This window comes from Equus quagga, chromosome 3 (assembly GCF_021613505.1).
Source record: "Equus quagga isolate Etosha38 chromosome 3, UCLA_HA_Equagga_1.0, whole genome shotgun sequence".
In the NCBI taxonomy this organism is placed as follows: Eukaryota; Metazoa; Chordata; class Mammalia; order Perissodactyla; family Equidae; genus Equus; species Equus quagga.
In genome coordinates this window covers 108,296,681-108,322,758 of record NC_060269.1, presented here as the reverse complement: position 1 = coordinate 108,322,758, position 26,078 = coordinate 108,296,681, and the positions used below count along the sequence as shown (strand labels likewise).

Genomic DNA, 26,078 nt, shown 5'->3' with positions numbered 1-26,078 from the left:
TACATAGTTGTGTATTCTTCGTTGTGGGTTCTTCTAGTTGTGGCATGTGGGACGCTGCCTCAGCGTGGTCTGACGAGCAGTGCCATGTCCGCGCCCAGGATTTGAACTAACGAAACACTGGGCCGCCTGCAGCGGAGCGCGCGAACTTAACCACTCGGCCACGGGGCCAGCCCCTGCGTATATATATTTATACACACATATATAAGTCAAAACAGCAATGAAATGCATGAGTTATTTAGGAAATATCATAGAAGGAAATGTATGGAACCTATGAGAAGAAAACTCTGAAACTTTACTGGGAGTTATAAAAGAAGACATGCCATATACCATGTTCCTGGATGAAGACTGAGTACAGCAAAATTGACACATATTTCCAAATTAATTTTTAGATTTTTACACAACTGCATTCATAGTACCAATGTGAGCTTTTCTATATAGGATTTCAACAAAATTATTCTAAAATATATATTGACTATTAAACAAGAGAAAAGTTAGTGAAAAATGAAAAGAGTAATAGGAAGGCACTTGCCCAATTGATTATAAAATATATTTTATAAAAATACAGTAATGAAAGATAAAATCTCAAAATTAGGGAAGTTGATCAATTGTAAAAATGAGATCCCTGAAACAGCACTGCATTTCATATGTTCTATTGGAATGTGATAGGAATGACTCCTCAGAAAATCAAATGTCTAGGGCAAGAAGTAGTCAAGAAGGGATCAAATTGTGTGTGTGTATTTCAAATTATATATTATGAAACTTCTGGAAGAAGCCTTCTTTGAGTTATCTACTTTAATCTCCATTTTGTAACAATGTATTAGATAAAATAAACTGTGCTATAGTCTCAATAGATTCTAAAATTAATAATGGCTTCCAGAGAATATGTTCTTATACATCAAACATTCCAAGGGAGGTGTTTCTGGTCCGAGTGTGTGTGGGGGTGTGTGTGGTGGTAGCAGGGAGGTCATTCTATTGCTCTCAGTTATTCAGAGACCCAGTGTAACGGCAAGAGGCTTCCAGAGTCGTTCTGAGGGTCATTACCTCCAGTTCGCAGGAAGGAAGAAGGAGCATTGTGGAGATTCTAATGGAAAGTTTTAGGATATGCTCGGAAGTAGTGTACATTACTTCTGCTCACATTTCCGTTAAATAAAACTTGGCCTCATAACCACACCTATAAAGGACTTTGAAAAATGTAGTCCTCTTGTCATAAAGGAAGAAGAAATCTTTTATGAATATCTTTTATGAAGAAAGGAGCTTTTTTAAAAAAGAAACTGGATCTAATGCACTAATATCTTTTTTATTATGTATAAGTGGAGAGGTTTTTTTTTTACAGCTTTATTGAGATATATTTAACATGCTATCAAATTCACCTATTTAAAGTGTATAGTTCAGTGAATTTCAGTATGCACAGTTGTGCATCCATTACCACAATCAATTTTAGAACGTCATCAGTCCTCCAAAAAGAAACACCACACCCACTGGTAGGCACACTCAGTTTCTCCTTCTCCCAGTCCTTGGAAACCACTAATCTACTCTACTTTCTGTCTCTATGGATTTGCCTATTCTGGACATTTTGTATAAATAGATTCATACAATTTTTAATCTTTTGTGACTTCTTTCACTTAGCATATTTTAAAATCTATGCATATCATAGCATGTATTAGTACTTAATTCTTTTTTATTGCCAAATAATATTCCATTGTATGACATACTGCATTGTATTTATCATTTGTTGAAAATTTGGGTTATTCCTACTTTCTGGCTATTCTGCATAATCCTTTTCTGGAAAATTCATGTACAATTTTTGTGTGAACATGTTTTCACTTCTCTTAGGTATACACCTAGGAGTGGAATTGCTGAGCCACATAATAACTCTATCTTTAGCATTTTGTGGAACTGTTAAGCTGTTTTCTAGAGTAGGGGTACAATTGTACATTCCAGACTGTAATAGGAGGGTTCTCATTTCTCCACATCCTCACCCACACTTGTTATTGTCTTTCTTTTTTATTTTAGCTGTCCTAGTCAAGATGGAGTAATATCTCACTGTGGTTTTGATGTGCATTTCTTTGATGCGTAATGATGCTGAGCTTCTTTTCACATGCTCATTGGCCATTTGTATCTTACTTGGAGAAATATTATTCAATCATTTCTCAATTTTTAATTTGTTTTTGTTTTTGAGTTCCAAGTGTTCTTTACAGAAATATCATTTTTAGAAAATACCAGAGGATATCATTATTACAATACATTTAGATTTAGGAGTTTTTTAGACTCCGTATTGTAAGAGAGGCTTTTTGCCTGGATTTCACTTAAATCTCCTCTCTTTACATTCATTTGAAACCATATACCGTTTGTCTAGCCTCAGACCACCTCCTCTTTTATTTACATATTTGATTCCTAAAAGTTGTTCATTAATTCAAGTTTTTATTATGATGACAAAAACTAGTAATTGGCAATGATTGAAACTTCACTCTGTGAACTGTATAGCAGTGACAAAACAGCAAGGTAATTCATTGGGCTCTTCAGTGGTTTCCAATTACTCCTCCTTAAGAGAGTAATAAAGAACAGTAACCTTTAATTGTGGTGGCAAAAATATTTTCTATTTTTCTTCTCATCTGAATTCTTGTCCTTCCAGATTTTGAAAATCCTCTTATTTATATTTTTTGTATCTTTGCTCAAATTATATTATAAATATTGAGTCTTTCATTTTATTTTCGTAGACTTTTTCTCTAATATGTTCTGCAAACTATTAGATGCCCCTTTTACTTCATCTCAACAAAGTGATGCAATTCATTATGTCTCCCTATCAAATCTACATATTGTATATTTAGTGACCCCTGGACCCACTCACATCACATCTTTAAAGAAACAGACAAAGATGACAATCAGAAGAGAACCTGAGGCTCTATATGGCAAGAATCCTAGCAAACTTGCACTATTTCAGTCCACTGGGCTTATCTGAAATATTGCTATTTGGGAAGAAAAGATTAGGAGAAAGGTAAATAAAGAATGAATGGTTTATAAATGTTGATGCTGAACAGATCCTGCAGTTTTAAGCAACTATGAATGGAGGAAGATGTCAACATATTTAGAAAGTAATATTTACATGAAGCTCAGAAACTGAAGTGTACAATATTGTCTAATGGAAGCTGTTTTAGGATCCTAATTTGCATGGTCCTATTGAATGAAGAGAATGAACTCAGGCCTTAGAGTCTAATTCCATTTCCATTACTTCCAAGATACAGGATCTTAACCAATTTGATTCACAATTTCCTTGATTATCAAGGGGATAATTAAGTCTATTTGTTATAGTATGAGGATTAAGAACAATAATGTTTAGAAAGGCCCTAACACAAAGCCTCACACATTTAATCCTGGGAGAATGTGGTCATTAAAACATACCTTTTGGAATTAGAACTAAAAAAACAAATGACTGGATAGTAACCAAAACTTAACATACAACACTGTCTTGGGGTCATTTACTTTTCATAGTGTTTCTCAAAGACTGCATTGTATATTCTTAATCCTCAAATGTGACAGTTCCTTTAATTACGAGCCTACACATTTGTACACCATTCCATCATTATATTCAGTAGTCACTCACTGGACTGTAACTAAGTCTTTAATGAGTTACTAAAGAACATCTTAAGCTTAGATCAGCATTAAAAAAATGTTACAGAGTGTTGAAAAGCTATTCAGAGTACAAGCGTGTTGCCTTTAATTAGACTATAAGCACAATAAAATTTCCTGTCTTCACTATTCATCCCAGATTTGAAGAAATTGAATAGTGAGTGACAGATATACTCTGACTTTGATATTATTAGTTTAACGTGAAGTTAAAGGGGATAAATATGTTGAGCTAAATTAGAGAAATCTTTGATTTGATTATATGCAAAGATAAAAATAATATGCAAAACCGAAATAGCATTTTACAATGATCCATTTTTTTTCTTGGACTCAGATGACTTTAAAACAGACTAATTTTGTTGTTGCATTAGAGAATAACAGATGACATGAGGAAAAGAAGATCCAGATATGATTAGATCATGTAGATGAAAAAAAAACCCTCTATGTTTATAAAAAGAATGAACAGTTGGCTTTCACACGTTATTGCTTCGCACCAAGCTGTTAGAGATACCATGAAAGTAGTCATCATAGACGCTACCTGAATTAGATCAAGGAGATTCTTTTCTGTAGCTCTTGTTACAAATCAACAATGGTGGGGACTATTTAGCAATGATTCTTTCTTTTCCTTTTGATAGGGAAGTTGGTGAAACCATGCAAACCTTAAGGGCACATGATTTAATAATGAAGACAGATAATACATAAAATTCAAAGCAACATATGATGCTATCCCTCCAGGGAACACATTTGCTTAAAAGGAAGCCTTTTAGATTGGTCACAATAGCTCAGGACAGTTGGAATAGCTGTGATAGGACAGATGTTTTTTAGGTTAAGGGCTATTGTTAGGAGGCTGGCTTGATGTGCCTCTTCACACAGATTGAAATCACTATGTCGATTTTTAAAAGTAGGTGTCCAATAATAATCACACTTTGTGTATATACCAGCAACATAATATAATCAATCATTTTGACATGTGAGTCTGCTAACATATCTGCTTTCTTGTTAACCAGAATTTAGGCATTCATTTGGTGTGTGTGTTGAGGAGAGGGGATAGAGAGGGTAGAAATCTCTTACTACCAGAAAAAAATAGATAAAAAATTTTCATTCTTCTCAACTATCTTCAGAGATGCCAGTTAGGTTGAACTTAGAATAACGAGAAAGAACTCACTGACAAGACAGATCTCTGTCAAAATATGTATAGTTTATCCCACACATCAAGTATAATTGGCAGTGTGATTAAGGAAAAGTACCCCGTTAATATAATTATAAAGATTTTTAAAGAAATGACTTACTTTACAACATTCTGAAGGCACAGCTTCCATACCATTAAAATTTTAATATCCTTTAAAAAGAGGGGAGGAAAGGAAGTTAAAAGAAAGCCAATATTCTCCAAATAATAAATTCCAGAGTTTTATTTTTTGTTATCATGAATTTAAATCTGTTTGCATTATGTTTACAAAGAGCCAGGTGTTTTTAGTTAGAAAAGACAAACTATTAGTTATCACTCCTCTGAAGAATAAGATATGTAATATGCATTTTATTTCATTTGAATGAAAATAGTCTTTTTGTCAGAAGCTGATTTTTTAAAATAAATTTATATCAGTGGCAGAAACTTTACTCTCTGCTTAGTCATTTTAACAAATGTTTGAGAAATTTACATCGTAGTATTACGATCTAGGCAAACATTACAGCGAATAAGCACAATTTTTCCCTCTATTTTTAGGACATGGTAGATGCCAGACTTGAAAGTCAATTAAAAAGTAATCTTTGAATATTGTCTCTTTTATTTTTTAACACTAGGAATTGTTTCCCTTTAGCTTTATTCAAATCAAGAGTTTGACTCATCCACTCAGAATAGCTTATATAGCTTTCTTATATAGCTTTGTTATATAGCTTTCATACTTAATTGTTCAGTCTTCTGGCAAAAGTGTAGCTGTTAATACCTTTTATTTTACTGTAACCAGCTGTGGTGTAGAGAAGAAGAGTGAGAAACCTAGTTTGAAGAGAAATTTTTTACCCACATAGGGCATACCAACACTTCACGAAGCAATTCAGTCTAGAGAACGAGTCTGTTGAGTTCAATTGACTAATAACCAGGTTTACTGTGAAAGTTGCTTCCTCACACACAGGTGGACAGTTTGTCACAACTGAGCCATTGTTTTATAAGCCCCGAAATTGAAACAGATTTTTCTCTGCGTTAGAACTTCCATGTTGTAATTTCTACCTGTGGTGTCTTTAGTTGGGTGCTTAAATTGGAACTTTTAAGACTGTTTTTAGCGGTTACCATCCAGCCTATGAAGAAATTATGGAACTGTCACATACACCTTAGGGAGAAATCAGGAAAGAAGTAATCTATTTATATGGCCAAAATGAAGGTGCTGGGGGAAAGGTAGAGCTTTTTCAGGTATGCAAAAGGAAGCAGGATTGGAAAATGTGCCTTTATTTACAGGAAAAGAAGTGAAAGCAATAGTTTCTGTCTCTCTCTCCATCCCTCCCCCGCCCTTCTTCTCGCTCTCCATATATACATATATATATATATATATATATATATGCATTGAACTTGGATTGGATTTTCCATGTCAATCAGTCATTTGTTGTTGTATTTCAGTATAATTTCTAGCATTTACATAGCACTTTGCAGGTAGTTCCGTGAATACTCCTAACAATCTAATGAGTCACATGTAGTAGTATCACTAATCTTAAGATGAAAGATATAGACTCAGGGCTGTCAATCTAATGATGTAATGACATTTCCAATAGTTGTCAGAAGAGAAACTCAAATCAAAATCTCTTAACTATCTTGGGGAGGCTTCTTCCAAAGGCGTTTTAATAACCTACTGAGCATTTGCCTCATTTTGTAGAACTATGATTTAAATTAGAAATAAGCCAACCAAAACAATGTATAGAAGAATGAGATAGAATATTACAAAACAGATGTAGTAAAATATATCAAGTTTCACTTAAAGAAGAAAGCAGTATTGTGGTTGCTTAAACCTTGGGACTCAAAAAACACTACACGATTTTAAGTTTTTTAAATATACAACTTTTAATTTAAAAGTAAATTTAAAATTTTAGATCTTAGTACAGAATGGAAGGGAAATCGTGTGAAACTTGGTGCTGATTATATACATAGTGAACAGTTTAGGAAAATTATGGGAAGGGTGATACCTGGAGAGAGATTTGGAAAGCCTGAGCAGTAGGGATTTCCTGCAGGGAAGGATAATTTGAACCAAAGATTAGACAGCTATGTGTAGGAGGATACGTTTTGTATCTAAGACATCATGGAAGACAGAATTGAATATGTAGTTTAGGGCCATAGCTGTAATTACAGTATATTTTAAATTCTATAAGGCTCAAAATTAGCTTTTGATTAAAAAGATATGGTAAAATATTACCTCAAAGCACAAAAACGAATGACTTTTTTGTGTGTGTGACCTTAGGCATGACATGGCCCTCTCTGGGCCTGGTTCCACTTAGCTCTGAAGTACGAAAAACAAAATCCACCAACCCTGGCCAACTCATCGCCCGTCTCTTCATGGACATGATTTTATTTAATCATCACAACATCAGTGCGAGATAGACACTCTTACAATCATTTGATTAATGGAGAAAGTGAGGCCCAGAGAAATAATGGGCGGAAAGTCACACTACAAAGCTTCTGACTTCAAAGTCCATTCCCTTTCCACTATCCCATGTTGCCTTTGTGTTCAAACAACAAAGATGGCTCCTACTACTATTATTTATGGAACCCTGAGTGGGTCTTACATTCTCTTATCTCTTTTAGTCCTCACAATCCAAGAGGTGAGCATGAGTATCCTCATTTTACAGATGAGGAAACCAAGGCACAGCAGTACAGGGTCTCAGAGTTAGGGGTGGTAGAAAAATGAGTGACTTTTGAGAAACAGCCTTAATATATGAAAGTTAAATCATTTGTGACAGATAAATATGATTGTGTTTTGTTGTTAACATTTCTCTCACCTTAGGAATATTTTCCTACTGCAGCCCATTGTTTTATCTCGATTCCAAACTCATTATTATGATCGATAGATGTTTGGAGAAAGAAGCTGAATAATTGACTGAACTACATAGCTACTCATCTAAGGAGAACAAGAAAACAAACAGTTGAAGTTGCTTAGAAACAATGCTTACTTAGTGTTTTTTAATTTATAAATCAATATTGATCCCTCACAATACATACCATTGAAATCTGATATTTTTTATGTTTATTTCAATTGTAAGCTCTACAGATAAGATGAAAACCCTGGTACTACCATCACGTGTACTTTACCTCTTACATGCTCTTTCGTTTTCCTTTTCTGCTTGCCTCACATTCACCCACAATGTTTGGGAACTTTGATGCTCTGATAGCCTTTGATGTTGGAGACTATACGCAAACATGGGGGAACATTTTGATCATTTTAGTGGCTTGTGAGATATTAATTTTCATATTTCATGCTTGCCCATTGGGAAAGCAGAATCAAAGTGTTTAAATAGTAAAAATATCAGAATATGAAGTGATTATGTGGGCAATTTGGGTATGGCAATAACTCATATTACTTATGAATATTAAATATTATCTGTGATGAAAGGAATTCAAACTTTTCAAAAATTAGTCAAACCTTCTTTTTTAAATGAAGTCTTAATTAGAGACACGGTTTTTAAAGGAGATAGGAATGAAGTTTCCTCTCTCTCTGAAGAAGGTCAGAAAGAAAGAAGAACAAAATATGTTGTCCTTACCATTACTTCCTGCCCCAGAACCAAAAGTACCTTTGAGACATCTTAAATTACATACAACACAGTTTGAAACTGTGGTCTCAAATGGAGATGGCGGAGGAGCATAAGGGGTGTGTCTTCCAGTGATAGTTAATGCCACAACAATCTGGAGAATTTTTCATAGTTAATTTGAAAGAATCCTTTCCCCTTATGAATCTTGAGAAGAAAAGAGACATTTAGGATATGAAGACTATCTTGAAATGTCTGAAGACAAGTACCTTCTAGGAGTAGCTTTGATGTGTTTTGCAAAGCCCATTTGTATAGAATTTAGACAAGTGAGTGGAGAATGCCAAGGTCTAGATATCACTTTTCTTGACATGAGGAAGAACTTGCTGCTTCAAATGGGCTGGGGTGCGCCATGGACAGAGTGAGTCTCTGATTCCTGCCTCTATGTGTCAAACTTGGGAGATTTTTAGCAGGGATGCTTGAAGGGTTATTTATTATCTTTCGCATGAGTTGAATGATTTTTTCCAGACTTGAGATTCCATGCCTCTAATGGAATACCAGACTTAGAACTGTGATGTTTATCTTGAAGACTTATTTTTATAATGGCTTAACGAAGACAAATTAGATTTATGTTTATAACCCAAATAAATATTTACCCAGAAGTCATACAATATCTTAAGTGTAACATATACAATATTTTTTTAAAACAAAGGTTAAGATTTTTGTCTCTGTTCTAATAGCCCTGCTCCATGTGGGCAGTGTTAACAGCATCTCCACTTATGCTGCCTCTGATCGGTGACTCTGGATTCCTTTTATAGAGATGATAAAGTTAAAGGAGAATATGACCTATAGACACATAAGATACTGCAGCTTTACACACATTGGAGTCTAATTTCCTTCAACCTAAGAGTCAAAGCCTGTTTAACTTCCTGGTATTTCGTCTCCTTCAGTCTCACTCCAGGAAATCGTTTTATTCTCTGAACCAAACCTACTTTTTCTAGGTCCTCAGACCTTGCTTTCTAGTTCTAGTTCAAGCATGTTCTTATTTCTTGTTTAAGCTGAGATTCTTTCATTTAATACAGACACTATTATATTTTTCAGCTAGTAGTGATTCCACTTTATGGGCATTTTAAGTCAATTGCCATTCTCTACCTGCTCTGAAAGTTGACTTTTCCTGAAATAATTGATCTCTAGTTCAGTAGAGATCGTGATTCCTGTGTCTTTTTCCCTATCCTGCCCTATTCTTCCTTCCCAGGAACTTTATTCAGTATTCTAAACAAAAGCTTGATTGGCCCAAATCTGAACTCCTTGCGCTGGTTTACAAAGCTCATGATCTGGCTGTTGCTTTCCTTTCTGATCTCATTCCAGACCCTTCTTCTCCTAGCCTACTACTCACAGCTCCATTGGCCAGTGTGCTATTTCTTGAACAAGCCAAGGTGGTTTCAGCCTGAGGCCTTTGCAGCAGTCTGGAATGCTGTTTACTCCTGATTTTTGCCTGACTAGCAACTTGCAATCTCATTGAGATCTCATTTTAAATTTCACTCCCATAGATAAGTCTTCCATAAAAACCTAAGTGAGTAGTCTTTACATATTACCCAATTTAAACTTTCTGTAGATTACTCATATCTATATGGTATTTAAAAATATATATATATATCTATTTGTATAGTCTATGTCTCCCACACCAGAATGGATGATTCATCAAAGTAGGTACTTGGTCTGTTTTGTTCATCAAATTCTCAAGCACCTAGAAAAGGACTTGATACATAATGGAAACTCAATAAATATTTGTTGAATGAATAAACAGTTAAGTGCATGCTCCATCACTCCAAATGTCCTTATATGTTAACTTGGCTGAGGGTGAATTCTCAACTTTATTATAACTGAAGCTTCTAGGATAACATAGTTTTATAATCTTTTGCTAATTTTCTCCCATAGAGTAGTTATAAAGATGTTAGAGAAAACATGCTTGTATGTATTCATGTTAAAATAATTAAAAAATTAGTTACATTGTCACTTTCGGCAACAAGGACAGGTATATTCTCAAAAGATCAGAAAAGATGTCACTGGAGTTAAACATTGAAGGAAGCAATTACTTTGAGATTTTGATTTTCACAAGTTTTGTTCTTAAAACTTGTTTTCTTCTTTGATGCCTTTTTTCATTCACGCAAACTATCAAAACAGCATTCAGATTACCTTTTGCCTAGATATTTTGGTACTCATACATTATAATGAGTTTAAATAGAAATGTTTCAGGGCGATGCCTTGGAGTTATATTCTAAACTTTTTCATCATAGATTGCTTGACAGGTTTCTTAATATCATTTTTGTTTTCTATAAGGGCTGTATCATTTCTTGTGTTTTGGAAGAGAACATGGTTTTTATTCTTCATGTGCAAATATTTTACATATCAAGAAATTGTTGTGCTACTATATAAACTTCTGGTGTTAGAAAGATAATCAGAAGATTCTCTTGCATTATTGAATTTCTTTAGTTTCTCTCCTGACTGTTGAATGGTAGCCATTATTAATGTGTTTTTAAATATGCATGTTATAGTATGTTAAAAATAATTGTGTAAAGCAAAATCTTTTTCCTTGTAAAGTTTGTTCCTTTCTGTTAGCAGGAATATTTTTGTTATCATTGCTATTTATTAACATTGCTAGTGCAATCCGTGTTGAAAAATTTGTATCTCATATACCAATTCACCAGAAAAAAAATCTGTACTTAATAGCTCTGTTTTCCATAGTGTGTAATGTATGACTGTTTTGTGAATAATTAAAAAGAAAATCATATGTGTGCAATTTTATTTTTTCATTATTGTCTTGTTCTTCCATATTTATTCATTTATGTAATATGTACCATTTGTCAGTTAAATCACTGTGTATATAAATGGCAAAAATGTATGTATATCCTTTTCACTTTAATGTCCATCACAGATCTTAATACAATATCTTTAAAAAAATGTTAAATGACCTAAAACATATAAATAAATATAAAATAATCCATGTAAATGTAACAATACAACAAACAAAACTAATAAAAAACAAACACCTCTCTGAAACTTTCTTCACCCCTTACCTTATCAAGCTTTTTGTGCGTAAATGTTTAGTTCAGTAACCAATATTTTTATTTACACTTATAGATATTAGTGTCCGTAATTTACATCAGAATGCTGTGAATCTACACAAATAAAAAAAAAATTATATTTTTCCAGGCAGCTTTCTCTGATTTCAATAATTCTGTCTAATTTTCTAGTCATTGTTAGGGATTAGAATGAGGTTTGTGGCTTACTGAAGATAGTGTTGAACTAGGACGGAACTACACAGTATCATGCTAGGGACCCGGAGATATGATCTCCTCAGCTCCAGGGTTGGCTGAGTGGGGCCTGGGGTGGCTGGAGGTCGGGGCCTATGGGGCAGCAGAGAGCAGCCTTGGGAATAGCCTCTAGCAGGGCTCCTCGGAGGCCGGCCTCACTGAGCGGAGTCTGATGGTGCGCCCTGCGGTCCCCGCAGGTGGCAAGCACAATGAGCGACATCCAGCCCTCGCTGCTCCACTGCGACATGCTGAGCGCAGCCCAGGAGGCGCTCTGCCACCCCGACATCTCCTTCAGCAGCCAGCTGCAGAGCGCGCCACTGCTCATCGCGGACCAGGGCCCCGTGGAGCTACCAGAGGAGTTCGTGGTCCAGGTTCCCAAGGAGCCCAGAGTGCAGCCCAAGGTGCGGCCAGCGGTGGGGAAAGAGGGCTGGGGGTGGCCGGGCAGGGGCTCCTGGGAGGCTCAGCCCCAGGCAGTGCCCCAAATTTGTCTTCCCACGTGTTTACTCTGCATCCACTCACTGTGGCTGATGTTTGCCCTTAGTAGTATCCTAGCCAGTTATTTACAATGCATGCTTGTTCTACACTAGTTAATCGTTATTTCTAGATGTTTGACTTTAAATTTCTGATTGAGTTTGAAATATCTTTGCCTTATCACAGGAGATTTAAAATTACTTTTAGTGACAATTTCAACTATTATAAAATTTGAATGGTTGTGAAAGATCTTTTAACACTTTTGATCATCTGCTTGATTGAAAAAAAATTCTCATTAATGGAAACTACCAAGACTTTGAGGAGATGATGATGAAAACATCTTGGTTAGGAATTGTGTATAGTCATGTAAAGCATAAAACCTGATAGAAAAGTGATGGTTACAGAAGCAACCTAATTTTCTTATGAAAATGTTGGAAAGTACTTTATAAATATTGTCTCTGCAGCTGACAAATACAGTGAGTGACATCCATCCTCTGGAGCTCCAGTGAGGAATGTTATATAATATTTGCACAAAATTCAATGCTATTCTTTCCCCAATACTTTACATTTTATTTTATCTTTAAATAATATTTAGGCAATGTAATTTTTCTTTTTTCTCGCTAAACTTCATACAGGGACTCTTATCCCTCAGGGATAATTTCCCCCAGGGAATATAATATATAATATAATAACAATATAATATAGTGTATTTATAATTTTCTTTGTGTGCCACACCATGAAGAAGACTGGGAAGTATTTGGCTGGTGGAACCATGAATACTAAGTCTTTTTCCAAAACACAATCATGTCTCCTATCCCACAATTTCTTTAGGGGGATATACATACAAGAAATACTGGCAAAGGAACATGAAGTACCGCTCGCTATATTAGCTGAGCTTTCTTCCAAATGCCATTACAGAATTCTCTGGCAAAATAAGTTGGAATACTTTGTTTCAGTTCAAGGTCTAAGGGAGATGCATCATAAATCCATTTGGGATTTAAGAGACCTAGAAGAGTTCAACTGAACTCTAATTACTGCAGCCATGTAGAAAGTGCAAGTGTGTGGGGAGCTTGGTATTCACAGGAGCTCTGTCCACTGTCACGTTGTTCAATCATTGGCCTAGACGCTTTCCATTCAGATTAGCCTTTCTTCCTTGGTGGTGGGCAGTGGTGGTGAGTGAGTGCATACACTTCCAAAAAAGCAGGTAGAATTGACTCCAACGTGTTCTGAAAATTCAAGGAAAATGTGTAGTAAAGATTTTTTAAGAACTCCTTTTCTTTCTTTTTTGCTTTCTGTGTTGTATTACTGTTTCAAACCTGAAATTCTCTAAATTGAGTGGAGTTATATTTTTCCCGGAATGTGCTTCAACATTCACAAAGTGTTCATCATGATGTTGGCTTTTGATTTATATTGTAAAATAATAACATAAAATCAGTAGGATTTAATTTACTCCAATGCATATACATTCATCAAAATTTCTACTACTAATGAAGAGGAAATGCATAAATGAAGTTTCATTTTTGAGTAGGTGTTTAAATCAGCAACTAACACACGCACACTCACACCTGCTGGTAATTCTGTCTTGTGACAAAAATTCAGAATATCAGTCAGTTAGAACAGTTTTTCCTATTTAACTTTTACTAAGAAGTTGGCTAAATTTAAACTTTCCCCAACTTTTATAGCTTCGTAAGATTTTTCTATATTACCAGCTTTTACTTTTTGCCATGTATGTGGAGAGTTACAGTGTAGAAATGGGTTTTAAATCATGTTTTTTCCATCAACTTCCAAATAGGAAAATTGCAGTATACCCTCTTTTGGACAGAAACGAAAATGAGGGTACAGGGCCACCTTCGTGTGATCTCATAAATGGAAACTGAGGTAAACGTCATGTGATTTAAAAGGAGCCTGCAGAATCATGTTAACCTGTTATGATGAGACAATACTTCTGAAAGTTGCGTTTGTGCAGAAGTAATTTTATCAGTGAGACGGAAAATGACTGAAGGTCATCTTCTAGTGCTCCCTATAGAATAAAGAAGAATAAGTAAATATTACAGGGGCATAATCTTTCCTGATATAGAAGATAGTACATCAGCTAGAGTGCTTGGACAGGTATTAAAAATGAAATTGAAAAAAGAGATACCACGTTACCTTGAGCTCTTCAAATTGAAAAGACATGGAGGAATGCAAACAACAAAATGTCAGTGAAGTGCAGCTCCCTCCCTTCCTTCCCTCCTCCACCTTTCTCAAAAAAACCAAGTCTGTTATAGAAACAAGATACTTTAAGATACAGAAAACTCAGAAATACGTATAAATAATAAAGGCTGGTATTAATGCAATCTTTGACCGAAAAATAAAATTGGTATTACTTTTAAAAGTGTTAACCTCTGTTCTATGGATAGCCACAAAGCAAGTAGAAACACAGTAAAAACAGCCATAATGACATACCAAAAACTGTTTTGTTGGTTTGAAATTAAACTTTGCCCTCTTTTACGTTCATTTGACTCTGGATAGCTAACAGCAGTTCTTGAGCTTTAACGAGCGTTTGGATTAAAAGGAATTAGAACTTCACAGTAGAGCAACAAAGCACAAAGAATTAAAAAAACGTTGTTCTCAGAAGACATGTTTCTCTTCAGCATTTTAAGGCAGAGGAAGTCTGAGGGCAGATAGCTCAGTTAATGACTAGATATCAAGACTTTTCCTTGAAGCTGAAGGAATGTTAATGTGTTTTTTATCAGCATTGTCCTTGCTTTCCTTGTGATTTTCATGCAGATGCATAAAAAGTTCATTGAAATGATCTACGAATAACCCTCCTGCAAGCCACACCCATAGTGTGTGGGATTCAGACAAGTGTTCTCTCAGAATACAGCTAAACCATTTCAATCCAGACAAGTCATAAAAACTCTGCCCTGTGCTCATTTTAAAGCTTACCTTTTGCAAGAGCCAAAATGCTTTTAACAAGGGGCTCGTATGTTCTATCATCCTTTTGGAGAATCACATGAAACTGTACCATCAATTTTTTTTTTCATTTTTCCTCATTGAGTTTTTATGTTTGTAGATGGGAATGCTTTTATGATAATTATAAGCAAGAAGAATACTCCATTTGATTTTTTTTGATACTTTAAACAAAAGTCAGCCTTTAATATTAGTCTGAATTATTAAATACTGGAAGTTCCTTCATTCTTGCACTCATTTGTTTTTTCAACAACATTAGATTGAGTGCAAAAGCATGCTGAAGACTGCGCTAAGTACCAGGGAGACAAGGATGGAAAACTCACAAACTTTGATCTCTCAATGAGTATTGGGAGACAGAAATGGGGTACAATGTGGCAAGTGCTTGCTAGAGGTATGATACCTCCCACATGCACCCAAAGAGGCAAGAGCCTTGTTTGTAAAATGGTAATTAACGCAAGCTCTCGCGTGCACACGTGTGTGCGTGTGTTTGAGAGGGAATGTTACATGTAGGAATAACGTTTTAAGCATACATAATTCTTATAGAAATCCAAAGAATCTTGAGTACCGGACCTTGGATACCAGTAAATTATACCAGGGTTTTTTGTTTTTTTTTTTTCCTTTTCCTGTGGGCCTAGTTCTTCCTTGGTTTTTCTCTACCTTTCCAACAGCTTTCTTTGTTCATTAACGTTGTAAGCGAATATCAGCCCAAATTGTACACAACTCCTGTAAGCCACAGCACCAACCACGAACTGCCACTTGCGTCCTTGTCTTTTAGTTTAAATTTCCAAAAAAGAGAATTTAATCCCCATTGGATTAGGTCAATATCCCTGATCTAATTATTCATGTCAATGACCATCTCATGACTTAGGCCCACACAGGAGCAATTGTGTAGCAAAGAGGCAATACTAGGAATACCTGTTATAGAGGTGAATATAGAGTACTAAGGAGCATGTAAAGGGAGTATCTACCCAGTCTTGGAGGGTCAGAGAAGGTGCTCCTGAAGACAAAGTGGCGTTTAAGCTGCAATCTGATAGACCAGTAGTAGTTAGCCAAGAACAGAGGTAGAAGAAGAAAGATACTATTATGGACAGAGGAAACAGTAGCATGAAGGCCTAGTTCACTATAATTGAAGCATAGAAGTCCAAAGAATAATTCCAGAAATGATCTGGAGGAGTGGTCAAGGATCTGATCAGGATGGCATGATGTAACATTATGAGGAGTTTGGAATTTTACTGATGGCAGTGAGGGAATAGTTAAATTAATCTTAGACGAATTAATCAAGGAGTGACCTGCTGCCTGCATTGGAAGAATGAACTAGAAGCTTCAAGACTGGAGTGGGGAAGGTTATTCTATTGATTCAGATAAGAAATAATGGTAGCCTTGACAAAGGGGTGAGTGACGTTAGTGATAATGAGAACCAATTGCCAACAGTTAGAAATTCATTGATATGTGAGTTAGACAGAGGGAGAACCCAAAGAAGACAACCAAGTTTCTGGCTTGAGAGATTTTGTGATGAATGATTGTACCATTTACTGAGACAAGAAAAACAAGAGGAGACAGAGAATGTTGGTAAGGAATGATGATGTTGTTATCCAAGCATTTACAAATGACTTCTTCAGCATACTCCTTTGAATAGAAACCCAACTTTCTGGCCCCCAATTTAAGAACCCATAACTTAAAAACAATATACAAATCTGAAAAAAGATAATTAAAAATGCAATTTTTGAGCTATTTGTAAGTTACTCTTATCAAAAATAAATGAAGTTTTTACCTTTCTTTGTTAGGCGTTCTATTTTGGCTTATGTGTAATAATATTCTGCAACAAAAGAGCATCTACTAGAATTTTTATTCAATCCTTTCTTCTACTTCCCAGTGATGCCTACCAGGGCATAGTGGAGCCAACATTAGATCTGATTTTGAGCTCTCCTGTGTTCCCACGAAACAGCTGAAAGAATTCTTACTATATATGTGCATTTGCAATATCTGCTTTTCAGTACTATGGCAAGGGGACAAATTGAATGAAGTTAGGGCAGTTGATCTGCAGGCCTAGATATGTTTGGCATTCATTCAATTCTTAGTATGATGTTCCATGTCAGAATTTGGAAAGAAGCAGAAGACTAATCTGCTCATATTTGCACTCATGATCAATGTAACATAGCACACATTTTAATAAAATAATAACTAAAAATAATTTCTATGTGTCTTTTGAGAGTGCCTCAAAAATGAATCTTGATGTCTACTCTTGCCTAATTAAAACTGATTATTAAAATAGCATATCCCTTGAGAAATTGTAAAGTGATGCTTTATCTTTTTTAAAGATTTTATTTATTTTAAAATTTTTGCTTGTTCCCCCCAAAGCCCCCCAGTACATAGTTGTATATTTTAGTTGTGGTTCCTTCTAGTTGTGGCGTGTGGGACGCCACCTCAGTATGGCTTGATGAGCAGTGCTAGGTCCACTCCCAGGATCTGAACCAGTGAAACTCTGGGCCACTGAAGCACTGTGTGCAAACTTAACTACTCAGCCACAGGGCTGGCCCCAGTGATGCTTTATCTTAAGGAAATGTGTAATGTTCTCATTGGCTAAGAGTCTCGAAAATAAAAGCTGCACACAAAAAATAAGCACTTTTAAAGCCATAGATCCAGGACCACAGTTGTGAAGCTCACCGAATTGTACATGTGAAGGTCTTATAATAAACTGATAGAGGCAGGAAAGGGTGGCAAAAGCTCATTTGTTGGATTATTGTTAACACTGATTTGAGAATGGAGCCAATTCTTTTGCATACCGTGAATTCACCAACATGATAGGGCAAGTCATGGGCCCTGGAATGAAAAAAGAGGGAGAGGTAAATGTGGGATAGCCCTGGTGTCTACTGGTTAAGATTGAGCACTCTCACTGCAGTGGCCCAGGTTTACTTCCTTTTCAGGGAACCACATTTCCTGTCTGTCGGTTGTCATACTGTGTGCTTGTGTGTTGTTCTGATGCTGAAAGTTGTGCCACCAGTATTTCAAATACCAGTAGTATCACCCCTGGTGGACAGGTTTCAGCAGAGCTTCCAGACTAGATAGCAGCAGAGCATTGTCGGGTATAGTGCTGGAAAATGAGAGGATGGTGCAAAAAGACTGGGCAGCGTTCCGTTCTGCTGTATAGACGGTTGCTAGGAGTCAGAATCAACTCGACAGCACTAACAACAGTAAAATGTGGAATGCTTTAAAACCTGAACACATACATCCAGTAAATAAGATTAGTAGGCAGCACATTTGCTCTTACCTCAAACCACATCCCCACACTTGTCATCCTTCAGCCCCATGGAAGTTCTATCAATTTACTAGACAAACCATGCCCCTTTCCCTCTGTGGCTTTGGCAAATGCTATTATCTTTGCTGGTTGGAATGTCCTATACCACCTGAGTCCTCTTCACCTCAGCTAAAAATTCGATAAGGGTTGAATTCAATTGATTTTCCTCCACTTCACCCATCGCTAGCCCTATTCGTGACAGAACAATTCCTATCCTCCCTCTGATTCTGAATTCACGTGGCCTGAAAGATGTGTGTGTGCATGTGGTAAACAATTTCTCTTTACTTCTGGCTTCTATATTTTCATTTCATATAACTGAAGAGCATTGGAAAGTCTGAGACTTTGTTACTCTTAATATGTTTTTATTAGTGTTATTTATGTTGACTTTGATGAATTATCCTTCTGGCTTGTTCTCATATTTTTACTCCCCTTACTCCCAACTTTTTGGAAAAGCTGGTTCTAATTTTGTTATTACATTACACTCTGAAATGTATAGGTGAAGTCTAGGAATTCTTGGGGAGAAAGAAAGAAGATCTTCAAGGGAGGTGAAAGAACTTGTAGCATAAGAACAGAGATTAATGTTGCTACAGCAATGGAAAACCTTCTGTTTTACCAGCTCAGACTTTTGGATGTAACTGTTACTGCAAGAGAATAACGTAATGTGGCCTTCAAAGTGCTGTGTTAGCTTCTTGTTTTATATGACAATATAATATTATTTCAGATAAAAACCCCGTTCACATTTATTTGTGTCTTTCAGTGAGTTTTGCCATTTAGACAAAACATCAAGTCTAATTGATATCCAAAATACATTCTTTGCACATCACTCTTTAGAATTCTTATATACATCTAGGATCATATTATATGTTTATGTAGCTTGAAGCGTAATAGGCACTTAGGGAAATAGGTAAAGTATTGATGTTAGAAAAATAATACACTTTGTAGCCTTAACATGATTTCAAAGTATTTCTTTAGGATCTGGTTTTTTCCCCAAATGATATAAATACCAGAATGATGCATCCAATTGGAAATAAATGTGTTACTGAGTTGGCCTCCAAATACTTCCAGGAAAATGTGATAAACTCTTTTTTTTTCTACTGGCATAAATTACAAATTATTTTCCCATTCCATCTGAGAAGTATGTGAGTAGGTTTTCAAAATGTTTATGGAAGTTATATTTTGCACCATTACATTTTTCATGTTAAAAAGAATATGAAGAATGGAAAATAGATGCTAAACTTTGACATTCAGGTCAAAAAAATTTTTCTTTCTTCAATTTAATTAGGAATGTATTGCAGATTGTTTCGTTAGTTCGTTGACTACCTGCCACATGCCAATAATTGTATATATGTGCCAAACGAGCAAATTTTATACTACCAGCAACAGATTCTCTTCTGAATAAGTTAGTCAATTATGAAGAAATCCCCGCCTTTTTCCTCTGTTTCCCTTCAACTCAAATAATGTGTGGTAGTAAAAGATCTGAGGTATATCCCAGATACAGAGAGGAAACTTCTATTATATTTATAGAATCCTTAACCCCAAATCAAGATGAAAGGGAAAGGCAGGGCAGGTGGTGTTGTGCATAGAAAATCATGCTTCATTGACTGATGCCTGTGTTTTGAGATTCTGCATTATTCATATGGGTCTTCAGTACAGAAATGCAGAAGTTGGTCCAGGCACTCTAATGTATTCTTTCTCTCTTTTGTATAAATAGTTAATTAAATCGATGATTGTTTCCCTTAACTATCACTTCTTAAGAAGAAGCTTCTTTGTCTTGGTTATCAGACATATCTTTAAGTCTTCATCATTTTGCTTTTACTGCTGCAGAAAGGTTAGTAGCATGGAATTGCAGTTACTACATGAGCTTTGGGGTCAGAGAGATTTGAGTTCATTCCCAGCTTTACTGTTTACTAACTGTTGTAACCAAGGACTTACATTTAAAAAATCTTTGTTGTCTCATCTGTATAGTGTGATAATACACATACATAATATACATACATTGTTGTTGCGATGATTAAGCATCATATGTAAATATATTAAAAATGATTATGCACATAGTTCTGGAAACCTAGTAAATGTTACCTACTACTATTTACACTTCTTTTGACCTTCTGTTTTATAATAATCATATCCAATGATATATAATGGAAGATCCATGAAGAATTTTCAATGAACTTATTTAGTTACTTGTTAATATTTCTATTTAGGATGAGGAAGACACAAAGGAATGTTCTAAAATATTCACTTTATATTTTGGGCACATTTGTGGATTCATGGCTTAGGCCACTGAACATTGGGTGTAAATGTTTAGGAGATAAAGTAGCTCAATTTAATTTACATATTTGTTATGCTTGTAATGTATGTAGAACCCTCTATAAGACTGTTCCTTTGCTCAACTTGCAATCTGTTGCTGGTGACAGAGAGAATAGGCATGCCAGTATGTATTTGACTCTATGATTTGATGAAATGTGCTGTCATGCAGTTCCTGTAGTATTTTAAAGAAGGAGGAAATGCATCCCTGGTATGGGATGGGGAAAGCTTTCTTAGGTAAGGTAGTATTTTAACTAACTCTTGAAAAATCCATAGGATCATTTGCAAGAAGAGATGGGAGGTGCTGAACGAGAGAGGATGTTCCAGGAAATTGAATTACATGAACAAAGTTATACTTGGAGAAAATTATGACATTGTCATCAAACAGTGACTAGTCTCGTTGAACCAACAATAACGACATGAAGAAAGACGTAGTGAGGCAAGAAGTTTGAAAGTAGGTTGTAGCCATCTTGTAGGGAACCTTAAATGTCTGGGTGGGACTTTGTACATAATTTTGTCTATAAAGGGGATTCTTTGGAAGTTTTTGATCAGAGTTGTAATTTAGTACTTGTCAAGATTATGTGGGAAAATTTAAGATAGCGAGGGCGGTGAAAGTGGAGAGACCAGTTAGGTTGCTACTGTAGGACAGAAGGTAATGAGTGTTTGAACTGAAGAGATAGCAATGGGGATGGAAAGAAGTGGCGTGATGTGAGAGATGCACAGAGATTGAATCTTCACTGCTTAGCTACTAACTGGATGTAGGAGGTGAGGATAAGGGATGAATCAAAGATGCCTAGGTGACTGGGTCTTGCCATTCACAGAATTAGGATGTCAAGAGAAAGCTTTGGTTTTCAGGAAAAACAATGGTGAGTTTGGTCTTAGAAATATGGACTTAGATGTGTACATGTGATGCATGCTCTGATATATGAATCTGAATATCAAGAGAAAAGTTATTGCTAATAATAGAAATTAAGAATTTTTCACTTAGTGGTGATAATTAAGACCATTGGGGTTTCTGAGATTGTCAAACCAGAGAAGAGAGTGAGCAACTGGAGATCCTGGGAATATACTTCCATTTGGAGAAGGGAAAATTATAAGCCTTTGAACGTGATCAAATCATAGGTTGATACAATTAGTAAATTAGAGGGAAGTCCCAAACCTTTCTTATGGTTTCCCCCTCTGGCAGTCTCTGCTAATGCTAATCCACAAGAAGTTCATGCATGTGTGATAAGATGATGACAGAACATGAGCTAAATAGATGAGAAATGAAAGTGTTTTTGATTCTTGCTGATAAATTAGTAATGCGGTGATCTTTCTCAAATGCCCTCTATATAAGTAGAGCAAATAATAGAAGATTAGGTTTATGAGTACACATGATGGAATTGAGGAAATATGACTAACTTTAGTGATTTTCTTCCATTTTGGAATTGCAATATCCTGTTCATTTTTGATCATTGGTTAATTGTAAATCATCAGGCTGAAGTGCTGCAGGAGTGAACACATACTAAAAGTATAAAGTAAATTTTCTTTTTTTGTATTGGCACCTGAGCTAACAACTGTTGCCAATCTGTTTTTTTTTTTTTTCTTTTCTGCTTTATCTCCCCAAATCCCTCCTGGTACATAGTTGTATATCTTAGTTGCAGGTCCTTCTAGTAGTGGCATGTGGGATTACATCTCAATGTGGCCTGATGAGCGGTGCCATGTCCACACCCAGAATCTGAACCAGCGAAACCCTGGGCTGCCACAGCAGAGCACGAGAACTTAACCACTCGGCCACAGTGGTTAAAAAAATTTTTAAGTTGTTATTTCTGGAATGTTGTAATATTATTTGAGGTAAATAAAAAAAAACACTGGAATGTTTTTGGATCAGACAGAAATCAACAGTTAAACTCAGTGCTATAGGGGCCGGCCCAGTGGTGCAGTGGTTAAGTGTGCACATTCCACTTTGGCAGCCCAGGGTCCGCCAGTTCAGATCCTGGGTGTGGACACAGCACTGCTTGGCAAGCCATGCTGTGGTAGGTGACCCACATATAAAGTAGAGGAAGGTGGGCATGGATGTTAGCTGAGGGCCAGTCTTCCTCAGCAAAAAAAGAGCAGGATTGGTAGCAGATGTTAGCTCAGGGCTAATCTTCCTCAAAAAAAGAAAAAAGAAAAAACTCAATGCTATATATTGTAATTTTAAAGTGAATGAATCTAAATAAATTTATATGTAATCTATAGCAAAAAAATACTGAAGACATTTAAATACTTAAATCATTTTAAAATTTAAGAGTTACACTATGGTGAAAATATTTGGCCTTGATATATTTATCAAATTTTTAATGAAAAAAGTAAATTAACATTATTTGCAGAACATTTTCTTAGCACAAAAATATTTATATCCACCTTTATTGCTGTGTTAAAAAGTGAACACATTAAGACTCTTATTCTTTAAAAATCTTAGGAATTCAGAGGTGGGAAATGGAAGGAGTGATGTCAGCATCATGGCGAGTGAACTATTCCGTTAGTCTCTGACTAAGTCTCTTACCCCTAACTTACAACCAAACAAACATTCATTAACCAACAGAAGATTCCCTACAAAGCGCAGTAGGACGTGTGAGAGACCCATGCAACCATACACCTGAAGGTGGGAGTACTGGATCCCTGGGAAGCAGTGGAAGGAGGTGAGCAGATCCCCTCCCACTCCCTAGTGACAGCAATCTAGGTCACAGCTCCTCATGCTGTAGCTGGAGCATGACTATAAGAGGAGGCAGGAGTGCAGCCCAGCCTGCAGGAATGCTCCACAATGAGTAGCATGGCTCAGCCACCATGTGGGTGCCCTCACCAAGCACAGCAGCCCAGGTAAACCATCTGTGATTGCAGAGAGGCCCGTGAGCATGAGAGAAAGTTCACCCCCGCCTCCCAGCACAGCAGCTCAGCTGGTCCCCAGCCAAGGCAGCAGTTCTACACTAGAGCACCTGTGCATGCATATGTGACCTTCCGAGCAGCTGTGGCAAGCGGGCAAATGCAGACGAGGCCTATCAGCACAACTTCCAGCAGACATGGTGGGTTCAGAAATTACAGTTCCTGCCCCCCCCCCCGAGGTGGCAGGTGGAATCTGTGATCTGATACTACCACTATGTGCCAAGAAAAGATCACGTCATCAACTACCATGAAGAACTACATTAGCACTCCAGAGTGGAATGAAAATGACAAGTCTGCAGAAACCACTCCTGAAGTCACAGAATGTACAATCTAAATGACAGAGAATTCAAAATAGTTGTCATAAAAAAACTCAACAAGTCATAAGAAAACTCAGAAAGACAGTTCAGTGAACTCAGGAATAAAATTAATGACCAGAAGGAATTCTTCACCAAAGAAATTGAAACTCTAAAAAAATATCTGAAGAGAAATGAAAATAAACAAAACACCATATAAACAAATATGGGATGCAGCATAAGCAATCCTAAGAGAGAAATTCATAGCAATACAGGCCCACCTTAACAAACAAGAAAAATCTCAAAGAAGCAATCTTAATCTACACCTAACAGAATTAAGAAAAGCAGGACAAACAAATCCCAAAGTCAGCAGAAGTAGGGAAATAATAAAAACTATAGCAGAAGTAAATGAAATTGCAACCAAAGAACAGTGGAAAGGATCAATGAAACAGCTGGTTCTTTGAGAAGAAAAACAAAATTGACAAACCCTTAGCCAGACTCACTAAGAAAAAAAGAGAGAAGGGTCAAATAAATAAACTTAGAACTGGAAGAGGAGAAATTACAACACATATCACAGAAATGCAAAGGATTATAAGAGAATACTATGAAAAAGTATATGCCAAAAATTGGATAATATGCAAGAAATGGGTAAATTCTTAGATTCATACAATCTCCCAAAACTGAATCAAGAAGAAATAGAGAATCTGAGTAGACCAATCACAAGTAGAGATATTGAAACAGTAATCAAAAACCTCCCAAAATACGAAAGTCCAGGAACAGATGGCTTCTCTGGAGAATTCTACCAAACATTCAAAGAAGAATTAATACCTATCCTTCTTAAACTATTCCAAAAATTTGAAGAAGATAGAACACTTCCTAAATCATTCTATGAGGCTAAAATCAGTCTGATACCAAAGCCAGACAAGGACAACACAAAGAAGGAAATTTGCAGACAAATATTGCTGATGAACATAGAGGCAAAAATCCTCAACAAAATATTGTGCAAAGAATACAGCAATACATTAAAAGGATCATACACCATGATCAAGAGGGATTTATAGCAGTGATGCAGGGATGGTTCAACATCTGCAAATACATCAATGTAATACACCATGTTAACAAAATAAGGAATAAAAACCACATGATCATCCCCATAGATGCAGAGAAAGCATTTGACAAGATCCAACATCCATTTATGATAAAAATTCTCAATGAAATGGGTATAAAAGGAAAGGACCTCAACATAATAAAGGTCCTATATGACAAACCCACAGCCAACATCATAATCAATGGGGGAAAACTAAAAGCCCTCCCTCTGAGGACAGTATCAAGACAAGGTTGCCCACTCTTGCCACTCTTATTTGACATATTACTGTCGATTTTGGCTAGAGCAATTAGGCAAGAAAAGGAAATAAAAGGTATCCAAATTGGCAAGGAAGAAGTAAAACTCTTGCTGTTTGCAGATGACATAATTCTATATATAGAAACCCTAAATAATCCATTGGAAAACTATTAGAAATAATCAACAGCTACAGCAAAGTTGCAGGGTAGAAAATCAACTTACAAGAATCAGTTGCATTTCTATACTCTATTAACAAACTAACAGAAAGAGAAGTCAAGAATACAATCTCATTTACAATTGCAACAAAAAGAATAAAATATCTAGGAATAAGTTTAAGGAAGTGAAAGACCTATACAATGAAAACTATGACATTTCTGAAGGAAATCGATGATGACAGAGAAATGGAAAGATATTCCATGCACATGGAGTGGAAGAATAAACATAGTTAAAATGTCGATACTACCCAAAGCAATCTACAGATTCAATGCAATTCCAGTCAGGATCCCAATAACATTCTTCACGGAAATAGAACAAAGAATCCTAAAATTCATATGGGGCAAGAAAAGACCCTGAGTAGCCAAAGCAATCCTGATTAAAAAGAAGAAAGCTGGGGCCGGCTCCGTGGCCAAATGGGTAAGTTTGTGTGCTCCGCTGCAGCAGCCCAGGGTTCGGATCCTGGGCGCGGACGTGGCACCGCTCGTCAGGCTACGTTGAGGTGGCGTCCCACATCCCACAACTAGAAGGACCTGCAACTAAGATATACAACTGTGTACAGGGGGGGTTTGGGGAGATAAAGCAGAAAAAGAAAAAAAAGATTGGCTTCAGTTAAAAAAAAAGAACAAAGCTGGAGGCATCACAAT

General features: G+C 36.2%; 1 protein-coding gene across 18 annotated transcripts in view; it reads left to right on the top strand.

The window, feature by feature from the left end:
* Positions 1-26,078, top strand: part of ADGRL3 (adhesion G protein-coupled receptor L3) — a 794,963-nt gene that overhangs the window by 290,721 nt on the left and 478,164 nt on the right. For 17 of the 18 annotated variants that reach the window (XM_046656118.1, XM_046656110.1, XM_046656106.1 and 14 more), the window contains one exon: positions 11,852-12,055. The exons of the other annotated variant lie outside the window; for it this stretch is intronic. In XM_046656118.1, coding sequence (XP_046512074.1) covers positions 11,852-12,055 — 204 coding nt within the window. The remainder of the gene's footprint in view (positions 1-11,851; positions 12,056-26,078) is intronic. 18 annotated transcript variants of the gene reach the window in all.